Source organism: Myxocyprinus asiaticus, chromosome 48 (assembly GCF_019703515.2).
Source record: "Myxocyprinus asiaticus isolate MX2 ecotype Aquarium Trade chromosome 48, UBuf_Myxa_2, whole genome shotgun sequence".
In the NCBI taxonomy this organism is placed as follows: domain Eukaryota; kingdom Metazoa; phylum Chordata; class Actinopteri; order Cypriniformes; family Catostomidae; genus Myxocyprinus; species Myxocyprinus asiaticus.
Window position 1 is genome coordinate 12,157,845 of NC_059391.1, and position 22,584 is coordinate 12,180,428.

Sequence of the window (22,584 nt, forward strand, 5' to 3'; positions counted from 1 at the left end):
GGCATCCTATCACAGTACCACGCTGGAATTCACTGAGCTCCTGAGAGCGGCCCATTCTTTCACAAATGTTTGTAGAAGCAGTCTGCATGCCTAGTGCTTCATTTTATACACCTGTGGCCATGGAAGTGATTGGAACACCTGAATTCAATTATTTGGATGGGTGAGCGAATACTTTTGGCAATATAGTGTATATATATATATATATGTTGATTCTATGTATATATGTTTTGCTTTCTTTATTTAATGTAGGAATCAATAAAAAATGTTAATAAAAAAAACAGGGCACTGGAGGCAAATAATCGGCTGAAGGTGATGTGTGTGCACGGGGATATTCATGATTATCCTATAGTGACCGATACGGTAATATTCCGGTGACAAAAGCATAACATTGAGGTGGTGGTTAGTCCTCGCCTCACCCATCTGCTAATTTTGGGAACTAATTGGCTGGCTTTTCGATCATTATTGAAGGGGTTGTGTGTGGATGGGTCCTGTGAGAAAGTAAATCGGTGTGGGATGTGCGAAGCGCTGGCTGTGGAGTCATGGCCTGGGCCATCTGCGGCTGCTCTGCATCAGGCTGAGGGAAGGGGAGGTGTCATCCTTCTCTGCCCTTAGGGAATTACCATAGGGGATTTCCCGCTAGAGCAGTTGCGAGACAAAATCCTGAAGCATGCGTATGACCAAGTGAAAGTGATTGATGATCAATGTCTCCAGCCGGGCATCGCACTCACATATCCATATTTTTCAATTATAAAAGACAAATAAAATATAACCCAGTTGTTGATACCAAAGAGTCGTCGGGAAATGTTATTCCAGGCGGCTCATCATAATCCAATGGCAAGCCACTTGGGACAGGGTAAAACACTAAGCCATCTCATGGCCCATTTCTGTTGGCCGGGCATTCACAGGGTTTTCCCTGTTTTAATTATTATATGGGCGTAAGCCTTGTGGTGTGTTAGACGTCATGAAGGAAAATTGTGAGGAGAGACCTTCACAGAGCAAAAATGAAATTCAATATGTTCCTGACCTGAGAGCAAAACTCCATACACTGGGGCAACTATCACAGGAGAATTTGATACAGGTGCAAGAATGTCAGTCCCGGCTGTATAACAGGGGATCTCAGCTACGGGAGTTTGCACAGGGAGATAAAGTACTTGTATTGCTGCCCACATCGAGCTTGAAATTACTCACGAAATGGCAGGGGCCCTTTGAGGTCACACAGCGAGTTGGGGAAGTCGAATATGAGGTAGTGCGTATGGATAGGGGTGGGGCATGTCAGATTTACCACCTCCACCTATTAAAACCATGGAGAGAGGCGGTCCCTGTATCCTTGGCGATGGTAGTTCTAGAGAGGGAGGAGTTCTCCCTTGTGGAGACCACCTCTCACTGTCAAAACGTACAGAGGTTGGCAGGTTGCAAAACAATTTCTCTGACGTGTTCTCACCTCTCCCCGGCCACAGTAATCTCATAAAACACCACATCGAGACAACCCCAGGGGTAGTGGTACATAGCTGTCCCTACCGCTTACCCGAACACAAGAAACAGGTAGTAAGGGAAGAATTAAAGGCCATGCTCGAGTAATAGAAGAATCCCAGAGTGATTGGGCCAGCCCAGTGTTTCTGGTACCTAAGAGCGATGGCTCAGTCCGGTTCTGTGTGGATCATAGGAAAGTTAACACGGTGTCAAAATGTGATGCTTATCCAATGCCTCGTGTTGACGAACTGCTCGATCTGTTGGGCACGGCTTGCTTTTATTCGATATTGGATTTAACAAAGGGATATTGGCAGATCCCCTTAACGCAGATGTCCTATGAAAAAAACAGCCTTCTCCACAATGTTTGGTTTACACCAATTTGTGACGCTTCGATTCGGTTTGTTTGGGGCCCCGGCTACGTTTCAGCGTCCTATGGACAGGGTCCTCAGACCGCACACTGCGTATGCCACAGCCTATTTGGATGATATCATTATTTATAGTAATGATTGGCAGCAGCACATGCAGCATCTGGGGCTTGTTCTGAGGTCACTGCGACGAGCGGGGCTCACAGCAAACCCGTAGAAGTGCGCAGTTGGGCAGGTGGAGGTATGGTATCTAGGGTTCCACTTGGGTCATAGTTAGGTGCGGCCCCAAATTGATAAAACCACAGCAATTGTGACCTGCCTGAGACCCAAGACCAAAAAGGAGATGAGACAGTTCCTGGGGCTAGCTGGCTATTTCCTCTGGCCTCAGTCAGGCGGTGGGGCTATGTGGAGGCAAGGGCATGGTAGAGTGTTCGTCTGGGGATAGAGGAAGTGGTAAGGATTTTCATCTGAGATGAATTGCTGGTAATTGCTGTTTCTTTGTTCGCAGTGAGAGATGGGGGAAATAAAAGAGGCCAGATGTATATGTATTATATGTGGTTTTAATGTTGTGGATGATCGGTGTGTATATTTCTGTCAGAACACACTGCTATTTTTGATTGGCTGTCAATAGAGAAAGATGCATTTAACATAAGGTAATTACAATACTGTATGTATAACCAGAGTCTAATGGCCATGGTATTGGCTATGCTTATCAGCAAAACCTTGACCCCTTTGTCATTTAAATGATATGATATGTTTGATATGAATGTTTTTCCAGGACCAGCACAGGAAGTTTATCTAGGTACATGTCCTAGTTGTCTAATAGACCTTATTTACAGCAGCGCCATTTTTAACAGAAATGAAAATGAGGCTGTGAGGGATAGACTCACCATCTCTTCAATGGCATGCACTGTATAAAGCTGTATAAAGCTCCTCGATCACATATTGTTTTACACATCACATGTTTTCTGGAATTTTTTGTCTATAAATGTTTTTGGACAGATATTTTCTCCATGTTATTTCCACAGAACCATCCAAAAACACTTTCAGTTGCAGTACAGCCCATTGAAGAGACATATCCTTCACAGCCTCACTGTCATTCCTGTCAAAAATCAGAGATGGAACTGCTGTGAATAAGGTTTATACTAGAACGTCAAGCATGGTGCATAGAGAGAAGAACACATTTGATAGAGCATCTCTCATCTTTGCCAAGTCTGATGTGTACAGTACTGTGTGTGATGAATCTTATTTACTGGTGCTGCTCCCCACAAAAACAGGATCAGTCACCTTTGGCATCTTTATTGTCCTCTTTTTACAAGAAGATCTTGTCCAAAACCATTTTGTCCTTTGAGTTTGTGCGTAAGTGTGCAAATCGTAGTTTTGCTTCTCCTGGGAGTTGGAAAGGCCACTATAAATTTCCTCTGGATATTAATCACACATTAGGATCTCAGCCTTACTTTGTGAAATGAGTGAAGAAGTTTGTTAGGAATGAGCTTAAGTTGAATAAAATGCTTTGTATTTGTGCAATAGCGTGTAGTTGCTGTATTCCTTGTGATTGTAATCAATAATAGACATATAATTCTAATAAACTAATCAGTAAATTCTATTCAACAAGTCTACAGCTTGGTTTCTCTTATAAATAAACAACACTGACCGTTATGCCACATGCAAAGGTTGTAATTTTGATTTCTTTGAATTAAATATGCCCTTACAAAAAAGATAGAGTTCTGACAAACTTACTGCAGATTTCCCACTCATTATTTTCACATACAAACGAGCTTGCGATTGATGTTTGCAGCTCTTCACCAGTAGTGCTGAACCTGGAGCAAACCTCTGGCTACAATAAAGGGTTTGCCGCAAAGCTCATTTTCATGTGAAAATAATGAGTGGCGAATTTGCATCAAGTTTGCAGAAAGTTTGCCAGAACTCTCAATTTTTGTAAGGGCATGGTAAGTATTTGGAACAAGGAACCAACTAATTTGTCATGTGAAATTTAAAATATTCAAGGCCATGAAAGAATCTCAACAGATTGCCTGCAATAAGGACACTTATGTTAACCGTACAATGACATCATGTGTTTTAATGGTTCTAGTGGTTGCACACTGTCTCATTAAGACAGATGTGTTCCCTCATATGGTCTCTGTAATTGGCAGGTAAAGTAATTTTGAAGACTGTAAACTTTTACAGCATCTGATTCCCAATCTGTGTATTAATAATTAGATTCATGGTCAATAAATTTGAAATCAGAAAAGAATTGTGGTGAAGTAGCTACTAATATTGCACACCATTAAAAATATCCAAAAATTCAATCAATTTCATATCAGATTTAACTTTTTGGTAACAACATGCTTTGTTGAACACCTAGCTTATATACTTAAAATATCAACATCTTGAAAAGAAGTATATCTGCCAAATACTTTCAATACTAACAAATATTTTTATATAAATATTGAAATATAAATGATATTATAAAATATAAATATATTTTTTGTCCAAATACTTTTTGTCCAAATTCTAAACCATAAATATACACTTACATATTTGAGAACTTATATATGTTTTATGTAATGCAAATACATTTATACATTTTTAAAGTGGCTTATGTGACCATATACTTTTTGGCGCCATTGTAGATCTATTACTCATATGTACCCAGATATACAAATAAAAGTCCTTGACTGTCAAATCTTGCAGACATTGTCCTTCTTTTTACCAGTCTGTTTCCTTTACAAATTCCTACCTGAACTGCAATAAAATCACTCATGTCTAGGAACTTAATGAATTAAGGCAGCTAATATTTTGTATGAGACATGGAGGTGTAATGACAAGTTTGTGAATTAGCCTACCCTTTATCAAACACATAGAGCTCTTTGAGCTTTACCCTTCAACACAGTCTGATGATACTGATGATTGTTTGGTTATTATTGGCCAGATGTTTTATGATACTGCAGTACACCTGTCACATGACAAAAAAATAAAATAAATAAATAATAATAAAATATAAAAGAGCCAGACAATTAATTCATTTTAGAGGTGCTTGCTCCTGTTTCATGCTTGTTCTCCCAGTCATGAAACCATAAACACAGACATTTGATGTTTATTATGTTAATAAATATTAAGCATACATATTCAAATTAAAATGTTTCACAAATATCAAAATACATATAAAAATTACACAGTTGATGAAAAAATAAAGCTCTGTTCTAGTATTTCTAGTATTCATTAATCAGAAATAGCTTCAAGGTAAATGAAGTTAGATTTTTCTCGGACTGTTATGGTTTGGACATGTTTATGACTGTCAGTGTAGTTTTGTGTCGGTAAAGGCGTTCATCTGTATCAGCTGATGAAGAAGATGAAGAGTTATTTTTTCCAGTATTCTGGGGACAGCCATTTCCATTTCTCAGTCTGCAGGAAAAGGAAGTCTTTTATTTCATTGAACTGCAAAGCATATATTATTATAATTTTTTTAATTAATTAATGTGCTGCACAAGCTAAACACTGCACTGAAAAAATCATGTTCTTTAGTATCAGTATATCTTCTGAATCAGAATATTTTTCTTTTTGTCCAGTAAAAACATTTAAACATCCTTTAAACAAGGTAAATTTACCTGAGAAGCATAGTTAGCTGGGTTTTTTTTTCACTTGTCTTAAATAAAAATACACTTATATTCTATACAATTGATATTTTCTCTGAAAAAAGACTTAATATCTTATAATTGTAAAAATTAGTAATTGTGTTAAAGGTAAAGTGTGTACAGTAATTTTGTCCATTTTAAAATATTTTCTCCTTTCACAACTGAATATACAGATAAAACTATGAGTAATACGTTCATCACCCATATCAATCTCACTCACCTTAATGCCCCTGGCAGAAAATATCTGCTTTGGTTTTAGGTCTGTTAGCGTCTCATATGTATTAGTGTGTACTGAATTCTCCTCGGCTCTGGCTGTAGGCCGTGCATCTGGAATCTGCTCATATGTGTTATCAATGTGGAAGTGATTAGGGACGGATTCAAGAGCAACCACAGCATACATAGCATCATTCTCTTGCCTGTTGATCATTGACATTCCCTGCCCTGCTATGCTTTGGTTGCCAGATGTTCCAGCTAGCTGATAGTGAGATGTATTGCATAGCTTATCCAGACTGTTGCTTAGACCTGGCAACCTGTTGATTAGTGGATTACTGAGCTGTTCCCTCTGTAAGTGAGAAGACAGGTGGGGTTGGCTTTTCCTGTAGAAGTGTTCATCTTGTTCAGTGTCATCATCCAGGAAAGGCAAGGACTGACTTCTGCAGTTTGGCAATATGAGTTCGGAGTATATAGTTCCTTTGTTTGCGTCAGGGTTTTTCTGTAGTCTTAGGGCTTTGGGGTGTTCTCCCTGGTTGACCCTAAGAGCTGTACGTGAAATGTCCTCAGTGGGCATTCTGGCTCTTTCTTTGGGCCTCTGCGGGGCTACTTGAGTATACAGCACATTTTCTGGGCTGTGTTTGATTTCCAAGGAGGCAGATTTTACAGGAGGGCCTTTTCTTGGCACTGGAGGTACTGACTGTGGGAAGTAATCACAATTATCCAGATGTGAATCCACAGTCAGATGTTTAAGTACCTTGTTTTGCCAATAATAATGAAGAATGTATAGTAATAAACATGTTAAAAACTATTAGGTCCCACTTTATATAAAGTGTCTTTAGCCACGATGTACTGTACTTACAGATAAAGTTGGTTTAAAATTAAATGGAAAAATAAGAATATTTGATAAAAGTTCAAATTAAAAATTCCAAAAGAAAACATTCTTTCAAATTGTAATTAAATGAATGTGACATACCTGTGTGTTTCTGTTGCCTTTGGGTGGAAGGGCTGGAGGCTGCAGGATCTCATTGGTCTTTACACACTGATGATCCCAAACATCCTTCACAGCTTTCACACTCACACCTGGCTTTTCCCTCAGGTCAAAATGAACCACATCGTACAGGTCGCTTGTGGAAGACTGCAAAACACACATAACCACATAGAAAAGATCAGATAGATCAGATATGCACAATAAAACAATACACTTTTTAAATCAACATGTATGATTTAGTAAATTTATTTAATTACAAATGGAAAAAAAACTTCTTCAATTAAGTAGTTGTGTTGATATAGCTACATAATACAATACAAATTATATACTGTATATAATATAATATAATATAATATAAGTAAAGAATAATTGATGATGGACCGTTGAGTTATTGAAAAATAATGCACACCCGAGGTGGTAATGCCATCACACCTCGGGTGTGCATTATTTTTTAATAATTCAACAGGCTGGAGTCAATTATTCCACTTATACCACAGTTACAACACCTTAAGACGTCGTTCAGGGTTTTATCTCGAGACATTTTCTGGTTTTTGTCCCTAAAACGCTCTTATGAGTGGAACTACTTTCTTTCGCCACGGATTCAGCATCTTGCTTTAATACATTCCAAGCCTTGGGGGGGGCCTAGGTAGCTCAGCGAGTAAAGACACTGACTACCACGCCTGGAGTCCCGAGTTCAAATCCAGGGCGTGCTGAGTGACTCCAGCCAGGTCTCATAAGCAACCAAATTGAGATTGAATTGAGATTCGTCCTCCACCACCCAGATTGAGGTGAGTCACTACACCACCATGAGGACTTAGAGTGCAATGGTAATTGGGCATTCCAAATTGGGGAGAAAAAGGGGAGAAAAAAAAAAATCAAAAATACAGTCCAAGCCTTCATTACTAGTTTGAAAACGTCACTTTAAAACTAGCAACAGAGGATAGTGAGGCTCATGCTGCTTTACTGGAGCACTTACTGGATAATGAGGTATTGCATATGTGCATGTGTGTGTGAGTTTGTGTTTGAGGGATCAAAAGAGAGAAACTCAAAAACTGAGAGAGATCGCTTCTGGGATTACCTCTTTTGTTGCAGCTCTCGTCAGAAGTAATATCGCTTCAAAATCGCCAAGATGTAATTTTAAGCACTTCTCAGCAGCAGCGAGTGTCGCCATATTTCCGTTGTAAAAATGAACAACGTTTTTCAACCCCACTGAGATGCAGGTGTGCGCTAAAATGACGGCTCTGTTTTTCACTCAAGAGTAAAAGTGTGTGCATAACGCGTATAATGTGTGAATTGATCAAGTGTATCTAGCTCTGATACAGCTCAAGCCTTCATTGCTATTTCGAAAACGTTACTTTAGAACTAGCAACGGAGGATGCGCTGCTTTTCGGCATTGGAGTAAAAAGGTAATGTGTGTATGTGTGTGTGTGAGCGAGATAAAAGAGAGAAACTGAGAGAGATTGTGTTTGGAATTACCTGTGTTTAAAGTGGCTCTTGTCAAGAATAACATCACTTCAAAATGACCACAAGTAAGTTTAAGTTCACTTCTCAGCAGCAGCGAGTGTTGCCATTCTTTGTGAGAGTGCAACAGTGCTTTTCACTATAGCCATGTGAGGCTGATTAGGGCAAAATACATTGAAACATAAAAAGTTTCACATATTAAAAGTTATTTTGGATAATAGAAACTGTTGTATTGACCAAGTCGTGGGGGGTGCGGCTCTGTTTGTTGGTCGCGACACAAGACTCAATGTTTGTTTGTGTAAGTACGGGTGAGATGAGGAGCGCGAGGGCTAATTTCAACTGAAATTGAAATAAATGTAGGATATTATAGACATTGTTTGATATTCTTAACCAATTTACTTTAACCAGTGTCTTTGTTTACATGGTTATTTTGCTATGGTAGCATGCTCAGTGTGTGTGTGTGTGTGTGTGTGTGTGTGTGTGTGTTTGTGTGTGTGTGTGTGTGTGTGTGTGTGTGAGACGAGAGCGAAAGAGAGAGAGAGAGAGAGAAAGAGAGGGAGCCCAATTACACTTTTCAATCAAAATTGAAATAAATGTAGGATATTATAGACATTGTTTGTCATTCTTATCCGATGTACTTAAACAACGTCTTTGTTTTAATTGGTTATTTTGTTGTGGAAGCCTGTAGGGCTCTTTGAAATAATTGAAATAATTTGGCAAAGTGATATGGAACCATCATGCGGTCAAGACCTGGAACTACTTCATAGCTATGCGTTTACTGGAAAATAATTGCACACCTTAGAACATCTGTCAACCAATCAGAATCAAGCATTCAACAGGCCTGTGGTATAATATAATATAATATAATATAATATGATATAATATAAAACACAGTTAGCAAAAGGGCAATGTCATACAATCTTTCACCCTGAATTACTAAGTAATTGTGATGAAATACTCTATAACTACATTTAAATGAGGTTACAGATGTGGAGGGGTAGAGAGTTCACCTCAAAACATGACAGTGTCAGATACTCCCCAAAAGGCTCAATGGGGCTTGTCTTGTAATATTCGATGAGGCTGGTCAGTGTATCATGCATCTCTGTGTCGCCAGTCACAATGAAACGTCCCTCTTTATTCTGATTGATGACAAAGTGCCGACATCGATCACAACCTCTGAAAAACAATTATTTATTCAGTTAAAATAAAATATAAAAATTATTAAATAAATTCAAAAACATCTGCATTAAATTACTTAAATTATCAAAAGAATGATTAACATTGGTAGCTTAAGACTGACCCCCCAAAATAGGTTAAATTCAACCAAAACTTTGCATTTTAACAGTTTCCTCCTTTGCTTAAAGGAAATGCAAATATCTGGTTATAAGCAAAGTCATGTAAAAAGAAAATGATACACCAGAAAAGACCAATGATCTAAGGGCTAAGGGATCTTTTTACACCTAGTTCGTTTGAGGAACCTCAGGAGGTGGTCTGAGGACGTTTCGTTTGTGGGCCCTTTTGTGGTTCGATTGATTTGTGCGATGTGAAAGCGAAGAGGTACCAGTCCACTTTGCATTTTATGACAGACGGTAAGTATCTCTTGGCTGGCCATACATAGCTGCATTACATACATCATATTCCAGTCACAATTTACTGTCCACATATGGGAATTGTAAGCGAAAACATTTACCATGATTACCATGATGTGTTTTTGTGTCTCATATTCTGTTCTTGTTGTATTATTTAAGCACCTAAAATGAATGGACCGCCCACATTCAGAGCAGAGCAGCGCGTCAAGATGAACCGCTTTAAAGTGCTCTGATGGGTGTACCGTCTACGGAGGTTCCCGCCAAACTCCCATGAAAATACAAGCGAGGATCTTTATGGTTTCACTTTAATTTTTTTGCGCAATGGCAAATGTTCTTGGCTCATACACAGAATGTAAATGACACACGAGGAGACGCTTGCTCATTACTCTCGAGATAAAGAAACATATTTTCAAATGCACATATAATTTCAAATTCTATTTGAATTTCATACGAAATAAGGGCTTGTAGGTGTTATCGGAGAGCCTTAACATAACGTGAGAGATACAGTATACATTATTACTATTGCATAATGTAATATACATTAATATGTTGTCTGAGTTTCATAAATGATATAACATATAAAATATTACTTTTTATGTAATTCTATCCCTGTGCAATAATTTTTAAAGAACAATTCAATATTTTTTAAATCCTTAAAAGTAATCATATAGCCCCATTTTATTATATGATTTTAAGTTAAATATCATAAATTACTGCTTAAGGTGTAGGCCTATCTGTAATAAGCATTTATACACCTTTAGAAGTATGACAATTTGTATGACAATTGCTTATCATAATAATCGCAATTATTTATGAAAAATTATTGTCAGCCAAATTTCATAATCGTGACAGCACTAGCTGCAATGGGGTCTGAGTTCTTAAAGAGCTGTGGTGTGAACAACAAGGGGTCTGAGAATGCATTAATGTGAAGAGGACCAAAAATGAAACTGGGTCCTTTTTTAAGTCCACTTTTTGTGAACACCAAAAGAACTGAGGTCATTTCTGGTTCACTTTAACCGAACTGGGTTTGGTTCACTTAAAACGTTGTTTCTAGACTGTATGAATAGAGTAGCCATTAATATTGTTTTACACAAACTCACTTATATGACAGAATGTATCCAGTGGCTTTATCACTGAGCCGAATGAGGAAACAGCCCAGTTCCTTGTCTTTTAAATGCTCCTCTGCATCCCTGTGAAACATAACACCATGGGGAGAAAGAGTTCATATCCAACTATGAATACTGCTTTTATAACTTGTCATATAAAGAATAATGTAAACATGCATGTTTAAAAACTGAAACCTTCAAATAACTTGCTCTAAGACACAGAATAATTTCCATGAAGAAATTCTATTTTAGCCCTGCATTACATAAAACAATTAACAAACAACAGTTCCCCCAGCCCTCCAGACTTTCTGTCTACCGTGACTTGCACCTGTTTTTTTTGTCATACAATGAAAGTGAATGGCGGGTTCCATGGAAGAAAGAAAGTCATACATCACTTATCATGTGAGTGAGTAAATGGTTTAGTTTAGGTATACTATCCTAGTAACAAATACCCATTGCTTGTTCCAATAGTGGGGACAGCTTAAGAAGCACTTCTCACTTTCTGTTGATGAATCCTTGGAACCATTCTGGAAAATTCCCATTATGTAGAATGAGAGGAGCCTGGGTCTCCGTAAACCACTTAAGGGCCAGTTCCCTTAGCCTGCTCTCTGTGTTTTCTGCCTGGATGTCCCCTACAGGTTGCCTCTGGTCCATCCTCACTCGATCCTGTATCAATGCAGAATTTAAGACAGGTGAGACAACTTAGCTAATGCACTGGATGTCCAATGGCACTAGACCTAATAGTGCTTGTCCGCACTAAGAACCTCATTTACCTATTTTCCAGGCGACGTCATAAAATGCCCGGGGCGTTCTCAACACAGTCATTGTTCTTGTTGATCATGACAGAGCCAAAACATTTTGGCATAGTTACATTTTACCACCTCTGCACTGTGTACCTTTCTCAGGTTGAGTAAGAATTATGAAAACGTCCCACTTTTACTGTAATATTGGATCATCAGCTTGACGATCAGCTTGACAGCTTGGCCAAATTAGATCACATAACAAGCAATACAGCCGTTTTAGAGAGGTGAATTACTATGGCCCCCAAAAGTATTTGGACATTTAAGCCACTCTTAAAAATGTATGAATGTTACTATACAGAAGAGTTAATTGTAAAAATGGCTAAGAAAAGTCCTTTGAAAAGGTCGAGCATCATTTTGCAGTTGCCACTTGTTTTGATATTTTGTTCCATTTTGATCTAATGCAATAACAAATACATTTTTAAATGTGGTTTAAGTGTCCAAATGCATTATGAAACCACTGTTTATCTCTTTTTAAAAAATCTCAAACATAAGTTATATACCTTAAAGCGAAACATCAGGCAAGAGTGGAACCTATGGGATTTGGGCCTCCTGTTGTCCATTGGATGTGTTCTTGTGAGGTAGTTGTGTTGGGATTTAGAGCTGTACTGTCTTATGCAGTATGTGCTGGTCCATAGAGATCCTGAGAAGGGACAAAATGTAAAATTTTCATGTGATGTGATTGCGTCAGTTTACTTAATTTCTGTGGAAGACTTTCATGGAAAACAACTTGATAATAGCAGGTTTCTTTTATTCATTTATATGCATTTTTATTTTATTGATTGATTGATTTAATTATTTATTATTTTTTATTTGTTTTATTTATTATTTATTTTTGATATACCTAAATTTCAGAGTATAATTGTTAATTAACTAACAGTGAAATTTTACTTTTAATAAAGTAATTTTAGTGTCACTAGCATCACACTAGCACAATTTATTGTCATATTTGGAAACAGAAGGTGAACAAAGAAATATGGATAATTCTGCAAAAAAACAATTGATCATTTGTTTGTAATGACTAAAAAAACAACATAATTACAAATGAAAAATCAGTTCAAACCATCTCAAGAATGACATCTCAAGAATGGACACCGGAGACGTACCTGTTGGCGTGCGTTGATGCGTGCAGTGTGATTTGAGTGTCATGTTGCTGAAGATTAAAACTGTCCTTTGCCTCTCACACGTCTGATATCCTTTTGAAGAAAGGGAGGACATTGTGAAGGGGTGCTGTCAGTTACAGACTGATATACTTTGCTGACATTCACCTCAGATGTTGTTCCACACGGTTTGGAAAAAAAGAGTGTTACAAAGGGTAAGTCGCTTAGCTCACGTATGAATGACAGCATGAGGGAGGGAAGGAAAGAAACAAAAACATTCTCACACAGATCACAGAGTTTCCTGAAGAGAAATGGAACGGCGCAGAGGAAAGTAATGTGGTCTTACTGCACACATACACACACACACATTTCTTTTTGTAGTGGTGGGTAACATACTTGTAGGAAGTTGTGTAAACTTCAAGAAGAAGAAACTGCTACCTAATGCCAAATTTGAAAACACAGTGAAGACACTTTACAGTGACCCCTAAAAGTATTTAAGCCACACTTTAAAAAGTATAAATAGCAAACCAAGATGCATTTTGAAGCTTTGAAGTTTATGGTAATTGTAAAAAATTATCACACTGAATTTGGCGACATTAGGTCAAAAGTTTTGCTGCTGAAATCGGTTTGTGCTTACCGAAATTCGAATCACTGCCCCTAGTGGCTGAAGTTGGAAGTGTCATTTAACGCATGGGCACATGTGTACTTCAGTTTCCACAGATTGGCACCAAAAGTGAGTTGCAGTTTTCATTGTAAATGATGTAATACAGTCAACAGGAATGCATATTTATTAACCCTACTGCCTAACCCAAACCCCAACCCTAAATCTAACTGTCAGCGGAGTAAAAATTTAATTTTAGAGTGAAAATGCAACCTCTGAGTCACGCTCACCATTGTTTATGTGAATGTGATTATTTGCAGGTTTGGTGTCGATTTCAGGGTACATGAACTTTCAGAAGCAACATTATCAGATTTCCCATGTGATAATGTTGGAAGTTGAGGGGAACTGATCTCATACAGCAGTGGATCTCAACCAAGGATCCAGGGCCCACGGGGGGCCTCAGCACACTTCCAAGGGGGCCTCAAGTTGACCTAAAAACCAGAGCTAAAATTGAAAGCATGCTAAAAATGCTTTCAATTAAGATGTAAGCCTACAACTTATAAACAGATTCTTTTCAAAACTTCTGAAATTAAAAAATATTCATGATTAATTATTGTAACAAGGGTTCTGGTTGGGAAAGGAGGAGGCGGGAACCGGCTGAACAGTCAAAATAATATTTAATTAAACTAAAGGCACAAACGCACACACTGCAGCTGCATGTGGCTCTCTCCCCGAACTGCCGCGTCCCGCTGCATTTATCCCTCTTCTCGGCTGATTAGAGGAGCGTGCGTAGTCACGTCCCGGCCCCGCCCTCCTCCTCGTCACACTCCTCCCTTCTTTGCCTCAGGCCGGGGAACCATGACGTACCCCCCCCCCCCCCCCCCTTCAGCCCCGCCTGCCGGTAGGCTTTTCCCAGCCTCTCTAGGGCTGAGGAGGGGGACGAGGGGAGGAAAAAAAAAAGAGGGAAGGGAAGGGGCAAAGCGGAGCGATAGTGAGAGAGAGAGAGGAGAGAGAGGAATAACCTGGTTCGCCGGCACCCAGATATGCTGCCGCCCAGCCCTCAGCCACTCCCCAACCTCTGGCAGATGACAGCTGCTCCTCCCCGGGCGGATCGGAGTAAGTCCTCCGACCCCTGGCGGATGGAACGCCCCTCCACATTTGGCGGCCGGCAGGGAACTCCTCCGCCCTTGGCAGCAGCTCCACCACTCCAGGCAGCCAGCAGTGAGCCCCTCCTCCCCTCGTGGATGGCAGCCGTTCCTTCACGTCCAGGCGGCCAGCAGCAACTCCTCCGTCCCCCGGGGGATGGCCGCGGCTGCTCCTTTGTGTTGACTGGTAGTGGTGAGGACTCCACGACAGCGCATCCCTCCTCCTTCCCAGGTTTCGGTACCAAAGTAATGAGGGTTCTGGTTGGTAAAGGAGGAGGTGGGAACTGGCTGAACAGCCGAAATAATATTTAATTAAACTAAAAGACACAAACGCACATACTGCAGCTGCATGTGGCTCTCTCTCTCCCGAACTACCGCGTCCCGCTTCATTTATCCCTCTCCTCGGCTGATTAGGCCGATCGCCCTCCTCCTCATCACAATTATTTTAATCAGACATATCTAGTTTTTTGAAGGGAGGGGGCTTTGGATTCAAAAAGTTTGAGAGCCACTGTCATGCTGTACATAAACTAAAATTTAATGCAAAAAATGGCTCAGAAAAGTGAAATTTGTTCTAAGATATGGTCTTGCATCATTTGTTTACCATTTGGTTTAATATTATATGATCTAGGCAATGAAAATCGTCAGTTTTAAGTGTGGTTTTAAGTTTCCAAACACCTTTTGTAACATAGATATTAAAGATTTGATTTCAACAGTTTAAACAAGCTTATTGAGCTAGTTGTTAATGAACTGACTGTATAAAATCTTAAAAAGGAAAAATTTGTGTCTTACCCACATAAAGCTGCCATACTGTATGTGGCCACCCTGCACAGACTCAATCACAACAACACATGGCTGAGTCATCATGGTTAAACTGTGACTACTGTAGCTTTGTGGTTTGCCCAGCCTGGCCTGACACATGAGGGGATCATGTGTGGAATAAACAGCCTCTTCAGACTTAATGTGTCACAGTGTTGGACAGGGTTTCCTCACACCTTCCATCTAGTGTGTCTGTACTGTGGTTGCTTCATCAATATAGAGTGGGATAACTGTATATCACCTGTTTGATCTTTGACATTAGGGATAGTTTAGAGACTGCAGGGAATAATTTACTGTAATTTCCCTTGTTTGGTGCTGATGAATCACTAATTCACTAACCCAAACCCACTCGATAAATTAAAAAAACAATATGGTTGAATTAATAAAGCAATAGTTAACCTAAAAATAAACATTCTGTCTTCGTTTACTCACTTTCATATCATTCCAACTTTGATTTTCTTCCTCCTATGTGACACAAAAGGAGAAGTCATGTTTGACATAATTTAGTATGTTTACATGTACTTTAATAGTTAAAAACTGTCTGGGCTCCTACAACCCCAATTCCAAAAAAGTTGGGACAGTATGAAAAATGCTAATAAAAACAAAAAGGAGCAATTTGTAAATTGTATTCACCCTTTGCTATATTGAAAGCACCACAACCACACGTTTTATTTTTATTTTGATGTTTTACCTTGTGAATTATTATTATTTTTTATTTTTTTAAATGTACAGTAATTTCAAATCAGTTGATTGCAAAACGCTCCAAAAAAGTTGAGACAGTGGCAATTTATAACTAATAACAATTTGACGAGTTGAAATGACAAGGCGATGTGAAACAGGAGACGTTAAACAGGTAAGGCAGTTGTGTCATTGTACTGTATACTGTAAAAGGAGCCTCCAAAAACAGCCTAGTCCTTCAAGAGCAAGGATCGTTCAAGACTTGTCAATTTGCCAACAGATGCTTCAGCAAGTAATCCAGCACATTGGGAACAATGTTCCCCAAAGACAAATGCCCAAAATCCTTCCAATTTGTCTTTGCGGAACATTGTTCCCAAAGTGCTGGATTACTTGCTGAAGTAATCTATATTGTGCACTGTAGTTAAAAGATTCAAGGAATCTGGTCAAATCTCAGTGCATAAAGGGCAAGACGAAAACCACTTCTGAATGCGCGTGATCTCTGATCCCTCAGACGTCATTGTCTTAAAAACATCATTCATCTGTGATGGATATCATGAACATGGGCTTGGGATAACTTTAGTAAACCTTTGTTAGTCAACATCACTCGCCACTGCATCCACAGATGCAAGCTAAGACTTTACTATGCAAAGCAGAAGCCCTACATCAACACTGTCCAGAAGCGCTGCCAAATTCTCTGGTCTCAGTCTCATCTTAGATGGAAAGTAGAACAGGGGAACTGTGTTTTTTGGTCCAAAAAGTCCATATTTCAAAAAGTTTTTGAAAAACACAGCCGTTGTGTTATCCGGGCCAAAGAGGAAAAGGGCCATCCAAGCTGTTATTAGCGTCAGGTCCAAAAGCCAGTGTCTGTATGGGCCAGAGGTGTGTCAGTGCCCATGACATGGGTAACTCACACATCTGTAAGAACACCATGAATGCAGACAGATATGTACAAATTTTGGAGCAACATATACTGCCATCCAGAACCGTCTTTTCCAGGGATGTCCCTGCATTTTCCAGCAGGACAACTTCAAACCACATACTGCCCGGATTTCAAGTGCATGGCTGTGTGAGCAGAGAGTGTGGGTACTAGACTGGCCTGTCTCCAGTCCTGACCTGTCTCCAATTGAGAATGTGTGCCACATTATGAAGCGCATTAGATGGCAACGAAGACCCCGTACAATTGTGCAGTTAAAGACCTACATAATGGATGAATGGGGGAAAATTCCACTTTCTAAACTTAACAAGTCTTCAGTGCCCAAATGCTTAATAAGTGTTATTAGAAGAAATGGTGATGTTTCACAGTGGTAAACACTCGACTGTCCTAACTTTTTTGGAGTGTGTTGCAATCATCTGATTTTAAATTACTGTACATTTAAAAAAAAAAAAAAATACATTCACAGGTTAAAACATCATATTATGTGTAGTTGTAGAGCTTTCAATATAGCAAAGGGTGATTATAATTTACAAATCACTCATTTTTGTTTTTATTAGGAATTGGGGTTGTATTTGCAATATGTAAATTCATTAATTATTCATAGTCAGAGTGACAATTTAACCCGACATTCCATAGAGAGATTTCATAGTTTGACAATGACAATTGATGAATGCATCTACAGTTTATTTAATGTGGTAAGGTGCAGAAAGGTTTGTGTACTCTTGGACCTCATAAGTGAGAACTCAAAAGTTTTAATTGAAGATAAAAAGGAATAAAGACACTTATCTGTGAGACACAGTGGAGGAATATAAGACAGCTTGACATTTGAAAAAGGTCAGATGTCTGTTTAGACAGCGGAGAATGCCAAAGTGACAGTTACTTCTGCTTCCTGCAGATTTGTGTGACATCTTTTAAAGAACTGAGATAACCATCATTAGAGGTTAAGAAAACAGAGCTAAAACATTAATTGTACTTAAAAAGCATTTTAATGGTGCATTTTAACAAATATATAGAAACACAAAAGGCTTACATTGCAACACAAAAGGCTTACAAAGTAAACAATTGTAATAGTGATGAAAAAGAAAGCTTAAATTAATCATAGAATTTCATAATCACACAGTAATAGTAGTAATAATAAAAATTTTCTTTAACAGTATTTTGTCTTGTCTTCTAGTAAAAATATCTAAACATCCTTAAAAATATAAGGATGTTTAGATGTTTAGAATTTTGCTCCTCATTTATTTGAAAACTTGTTTTAGACTTTTTCTCACCCCACTGGAAAATTGCTTTTCTTGTTTCAAGCCAAAATTTAGTGAGGTTTATGCTTATAACAATAAAAGTTGCCAATGTGGTAAGAAAAATAATATTAATTCAAGATTCTCTGAAATCAAGTATTTTATTTTATTGATATTCTTTTTTTATCTTGCATTTTATTGGAAAACAAGACAAAAATACCGATTAAGAAAAATATTTTTTCATTGCAACCACTGTTTATGAGTGATTCTCACAAAAAGTGTTAAGTATGTCTTTGTTATATTTAACCCCAAATCAATACAAAAAAGATGAAATTGTGAAATATATATCAGAATCAGAATCAGAATGAGCTTTATTGCCAAGTATGCTTACACATACAAGGAATTTGTCTTGGTGACAGGAGCTAAAACAGCAACAAGACTTTTAAAAAATAATTAAAATTGAATAAAAAATAGATAAATATCGAAAAGAAAAAAGTATATATACAATACACAGTAGACAATATATATATATATATATATATATATATATATATATATAGTCTATTACTGGGCAACCAATAATCCTCTCAGCAGTCCGAACTGTCCTTGGTAGTCTTCTGATGTCTGATTTCGTAGCTGAACCAAACCAGACAGTTATTGAAGTGCAGAGGACAGATTCAATGACCGCTGAGTAGAACTGTATCAGCAGCGCCTGTGGCAGGTTGAACTTCCTCAACTGGCGAAGGAAGTACAACCTCTGCTGGGCCTTTTTCGCAATGGCATCAATGTGGGTCTCCCACTTCAGGTCCTGTGTGATGGTAGTGCCCAGGAACCTGAATGACTCCACTGCTGCCACAGTGCTGTTTAGAATGGTGAGGGGGGTCAGTGTTGGGGGGTTCCTCCTAAAGTCCACAATTATCTCCACTGTTTGAGCTCTAGGTTGTTTTGACTGCACCAGACAGCCAGCTGTTTAACCTCCCTTCTGTATGCAGACTCATCGTCATCTCAGATGAGGCCGATGACAGTGGTGTCATCTGCAAACTTCAGGAGCTTGACAGAGGGGTCCTTGGCGATGCAGTTGTTGGTGTAGAGGGAGAAGAGTAGTGGGGAGAGCACACATCCCTGGGGGGCACCAGTGCTGATTGTCTCACAAGCTGCTGCCTGTCTGTCAGAAAGCTGGTAATCCACTGACAGATAATTTAATAATTTAATAATTTAGTCCAGAGAATAGCTGGGATGATGGTGTTGAAAGCCAAACTGATGTCCACAAAAAGGATCCTTGCATATGTCCCTGGTCTGTCCAGATGTTGCAGGATATGATGCAATCCCATGTTGACTTCATCATCTACAGACCTGTTTGCTCGATAAGCAAATTGGAGGGGATCTAGAAAGGGTCCAGTGGTGTCCTTCAGGTGGGCCAACACCAGTCTCTCAAATGACTTCATGACCACAGTCGTCAGGGCGACAGGTCTGTAGTCATTAAGTCCTGTGATTTTTGGTTTCTTTGGGATGGGGATGATAGTGGAATGTTTGAAGCAGCATGGGACTTCACACTGCTCCAGTGATCTATTGAAGATCTGTGTGAAGATGGGGGCCAACTGGTTAGCACAGGATCAAAGACATGCAGGTGAAACGCCATCTGGGCCCTGTGCTTTCCTTATCCTTTGTTTTCGAAAGACGAAAGAGCATTATAATAATGTATGACTACTTTACATTACATACATTTTTCACATTGCGGTAATGAGTATAGGGGCTAAAATGTGAGTAACTGTCATGAAAATAATGTCACAATGTAAAAAATCTTAATCGCCCTGAAATATGTTTCATTTTCTATATGCAACATAAAATGTCTTATTTATTTCTGTTGATTTTGGAGTAAATTGGACCTGGACATTTTCTTGACAGAATTTTCAATATTTTGTCCGTTGTAATTGTTCCAAACCTGAATGCACCGGTTTGTAATTTCACTTGTGTCAGTGGTATCAAACAGATGTCACCTTAAGGAAAGCTCTTATGTTGTCTTGTGGTACAGGAAACCAAAGTGTTTCCCTCTGTCTTTTCATATCAAACAAACTGTTACTGCGGTAAGCATGGCAACCGGAGATATTTGTAGGCATGGAAACACACTGTTTAACTGATTATGAGCAAAAGTTAATGATTGTTGCATCATTCTAACACACTAAACAGTAAACACAGAATATTAGATTCAGAGACACAGAGGCACAATAAAATAATGTCTTGTTATGAGTACCGTAGGCCTAAACAGTGGCCCCAAAAAAGTATTTGGACACTTTTGGGCCTTTTTGATATTTTATTATGTAATTCAAATGTATTCTTACATTTCAAGTGTAATGTCTAAATACTTTTGGGCATGTCAGCCTATCCTGCATGGCTGTTATACAGTATGATTATTTTTTACCAAGGGTGAAAGCAGTAATCTGGTTTCTGTCAGGTGAGGTGAGAGTGTACTGACACAGTGCTCTCCTCTCATTTGAATGGCACTTCCTGTAGTGAGAATCACTCTCACTCTCTGCATTGGATCAGTGTCTTCTAATTTAATTCATGAGTATCAGTCATGTTTCCAGTAATTCCAGTCACTGAAATGGAACACAGCAGGATTTCCTGAAAGTCTGCAATTATTGGAATAATTATACTTCAAAATTGACCATGAATAATGATTTATCAAGATTCATCATGATGTAAGGATCTCATCACCATTACAGTATTTGAGAGTTAAGTTTTTCAAAACACACAATAGGGGACAATATGAGTAGAAGTAGACTGATATTGTTTAAATGCTAACAAGGGATTCTGGAAAATAAAAAAAAAAATGAAATAGACATATATTTATATAAACAGCAATCACACACTTCAACGCATCCATGATATTTCTACAGCGTGTGATAGAAATAATAAAGTGACTCTTTTGCGCCCCCTATCGGTTGTGGTTTACATGAGTTTATTGCACGGCAGGCCCAAAATATATCTTTCACCTCATCTCTAACTGGTGACAAATAATCACTCTTTTTGATTTTTGGAATTATAAAACACATTTTATTGCCTCTGTTTATGACAGTACAAAATGTGATGCTATCACTTTACAACGAGGTTGTATTTTTTAACAGTAGTTAACATGAAAAACAATAAGCAATACTTTAACAGCACTTATTAATCTTGGTTAATGTTGATTTCAACATAAAGGCTACTGATACATTTTTAACATTAAAAGTTGTATACGTACACTTAAGTACGTCTTAGACTTACACACCTAGGGGCGTGAATGCAGCATCATTCAAACGCAATTCACTATTAACAGTCAGACAGGAGTAATTTAATATTTAAGTGAAAAGATCTAATAACAGGATGGTTACTTAGATTAAGGGAGTATTCAGCTGGTCATGTGATTCTAACATGGCAGCCCCCATGAGGGGACCCTCTCCATGTTGAATAAAACAGCCTTTTTATGGTTACTGATCTCATGTGAGTGCTCATGATGTTATACATTTGTTTAAAAAATAATTCATGTCTTTAGATATAAAACTTTTTAAATTAAAACAAATTGTTGAATGCACCTTTAATGCATTATGAATTGTACCTTTATGATATAACATTTAACAAGATTAATAAATGCTGCAAAATTTGTTTGTTCATTGTTCATCATGATACCTAATGCATTAACTAATGTTAACAAATACAACCTTTACTGTATGTAGATATAGTAGTAAAATCATAACACTGCTCTCTGGAATACTCTATTCTGTTTGGTTATTGGCGCTATCTAGCGTCTGATATTTCTCTGTTACAACTGCACATCCACGTATCAGACCGCTCATCCAGGTATCTGAGTCATCTTTCCTGATTCTCGGATCACTGTGCGATCTCTACAAGTAAGCTAATAAAATAATTTCAACTCAAATCAATGTTTAATGTGCAGTTATTTATTTATTTAGCAAGAAGTATTGTAATAAAATGTTAATAAGCAGGCAGACTTTAATAATAATAATAAAAAGATTTTTTTTTAAAAACTGGAGGTGAATTTCTTCTTTGACACATAATTATACAATTTCAACGTCGATCAATATTTTATTTCCATTTTTTTATTTATCTGATTAGTAGCTGTGTAATAAGTGGGATTATATTCAATCAGCCGGTTGTTATCGCAAAATAAAGCCCTTCAGGTTGATAGGCTAAAAAAACCCTCAGCTTCAAGATCCTCATCACCCTGTCGGGGTTTATTTTGTGATTTGTTGTTCATGCAGTTTATAATGTATTAAGGTAACTAACGTTGACAAATAAAACATTATTGTAAAAAATAAGCAGTTATATGTATTATCTTAGACTTATAAGATAATAAATTATATTAATTGAATAGTTTATTATTCAATTATAATGCTTATAATTTATTATGAATTATAGTATAGCTACATAATAATATAATATAATATAAT

The 22,584-nt window shown here is 38.1% G+C and overlaps 1 protein-coding gene across 1 annotated transcript; it reads right to left on the reverse strand.

Annotated features, from left to right (window-relative positions):
• Nucleotides 1-4,877: 4,877 nt before the first annotated feature.
• Nucleotides 4,878-12,968, reverse strand: LOC127437589 (hematopoietic SH2 domain-containing protein homolog). The gene is made up of 8 exons (XM_051692610.1): nt 12,734-12,968; nt 12,131-12,270; nt 11,327-11,493; nt 10,822-10,911; nt 9,143-9,308; nt 6,657-6,818; nt 5,691-6,380; nt 4,878-5,240 (listed from the first exon to the last, which is right to left on the reverse strand). The coding sequence occupies exons 1-8, from the start codon at nt 12,843-12,845 to the stop codon at nt 5,196-5,198; spliced, it is 1,572 nt and encodes a 523-aa protein (XP_051548570.1). The 5' UTR covers nt 12,846-12,968; the 3' UTR covers nt 4,878-5,195.
• Between the last annotated feature and the right edge of the window lie 9,616 nt (nt 12,969-22,584).

Coding starts and splice junctions, on each gene's coding strand:
- LOC127437589 (XM_051692610.1), bottom strand. CDS start 12,845: ATGTCCTCCCTTTCTTCAAAAGGATATCAGACGTGTGAGAGGCAAAGG. Junction 12,271..12,733: donor GCATCAACGCACGCCAACAG/GTACGTCTCCGG, acceptor GTCCCTTCTCAG/GATCTCTATGGACCAGCACA. Junction 10,912..11,326: donor CAAGGATTCATCAACAGAAA/GTGAGAAGTGCT, acceptor TATGTTTCACAG/GGATGCAGAGGAGCATTTAA.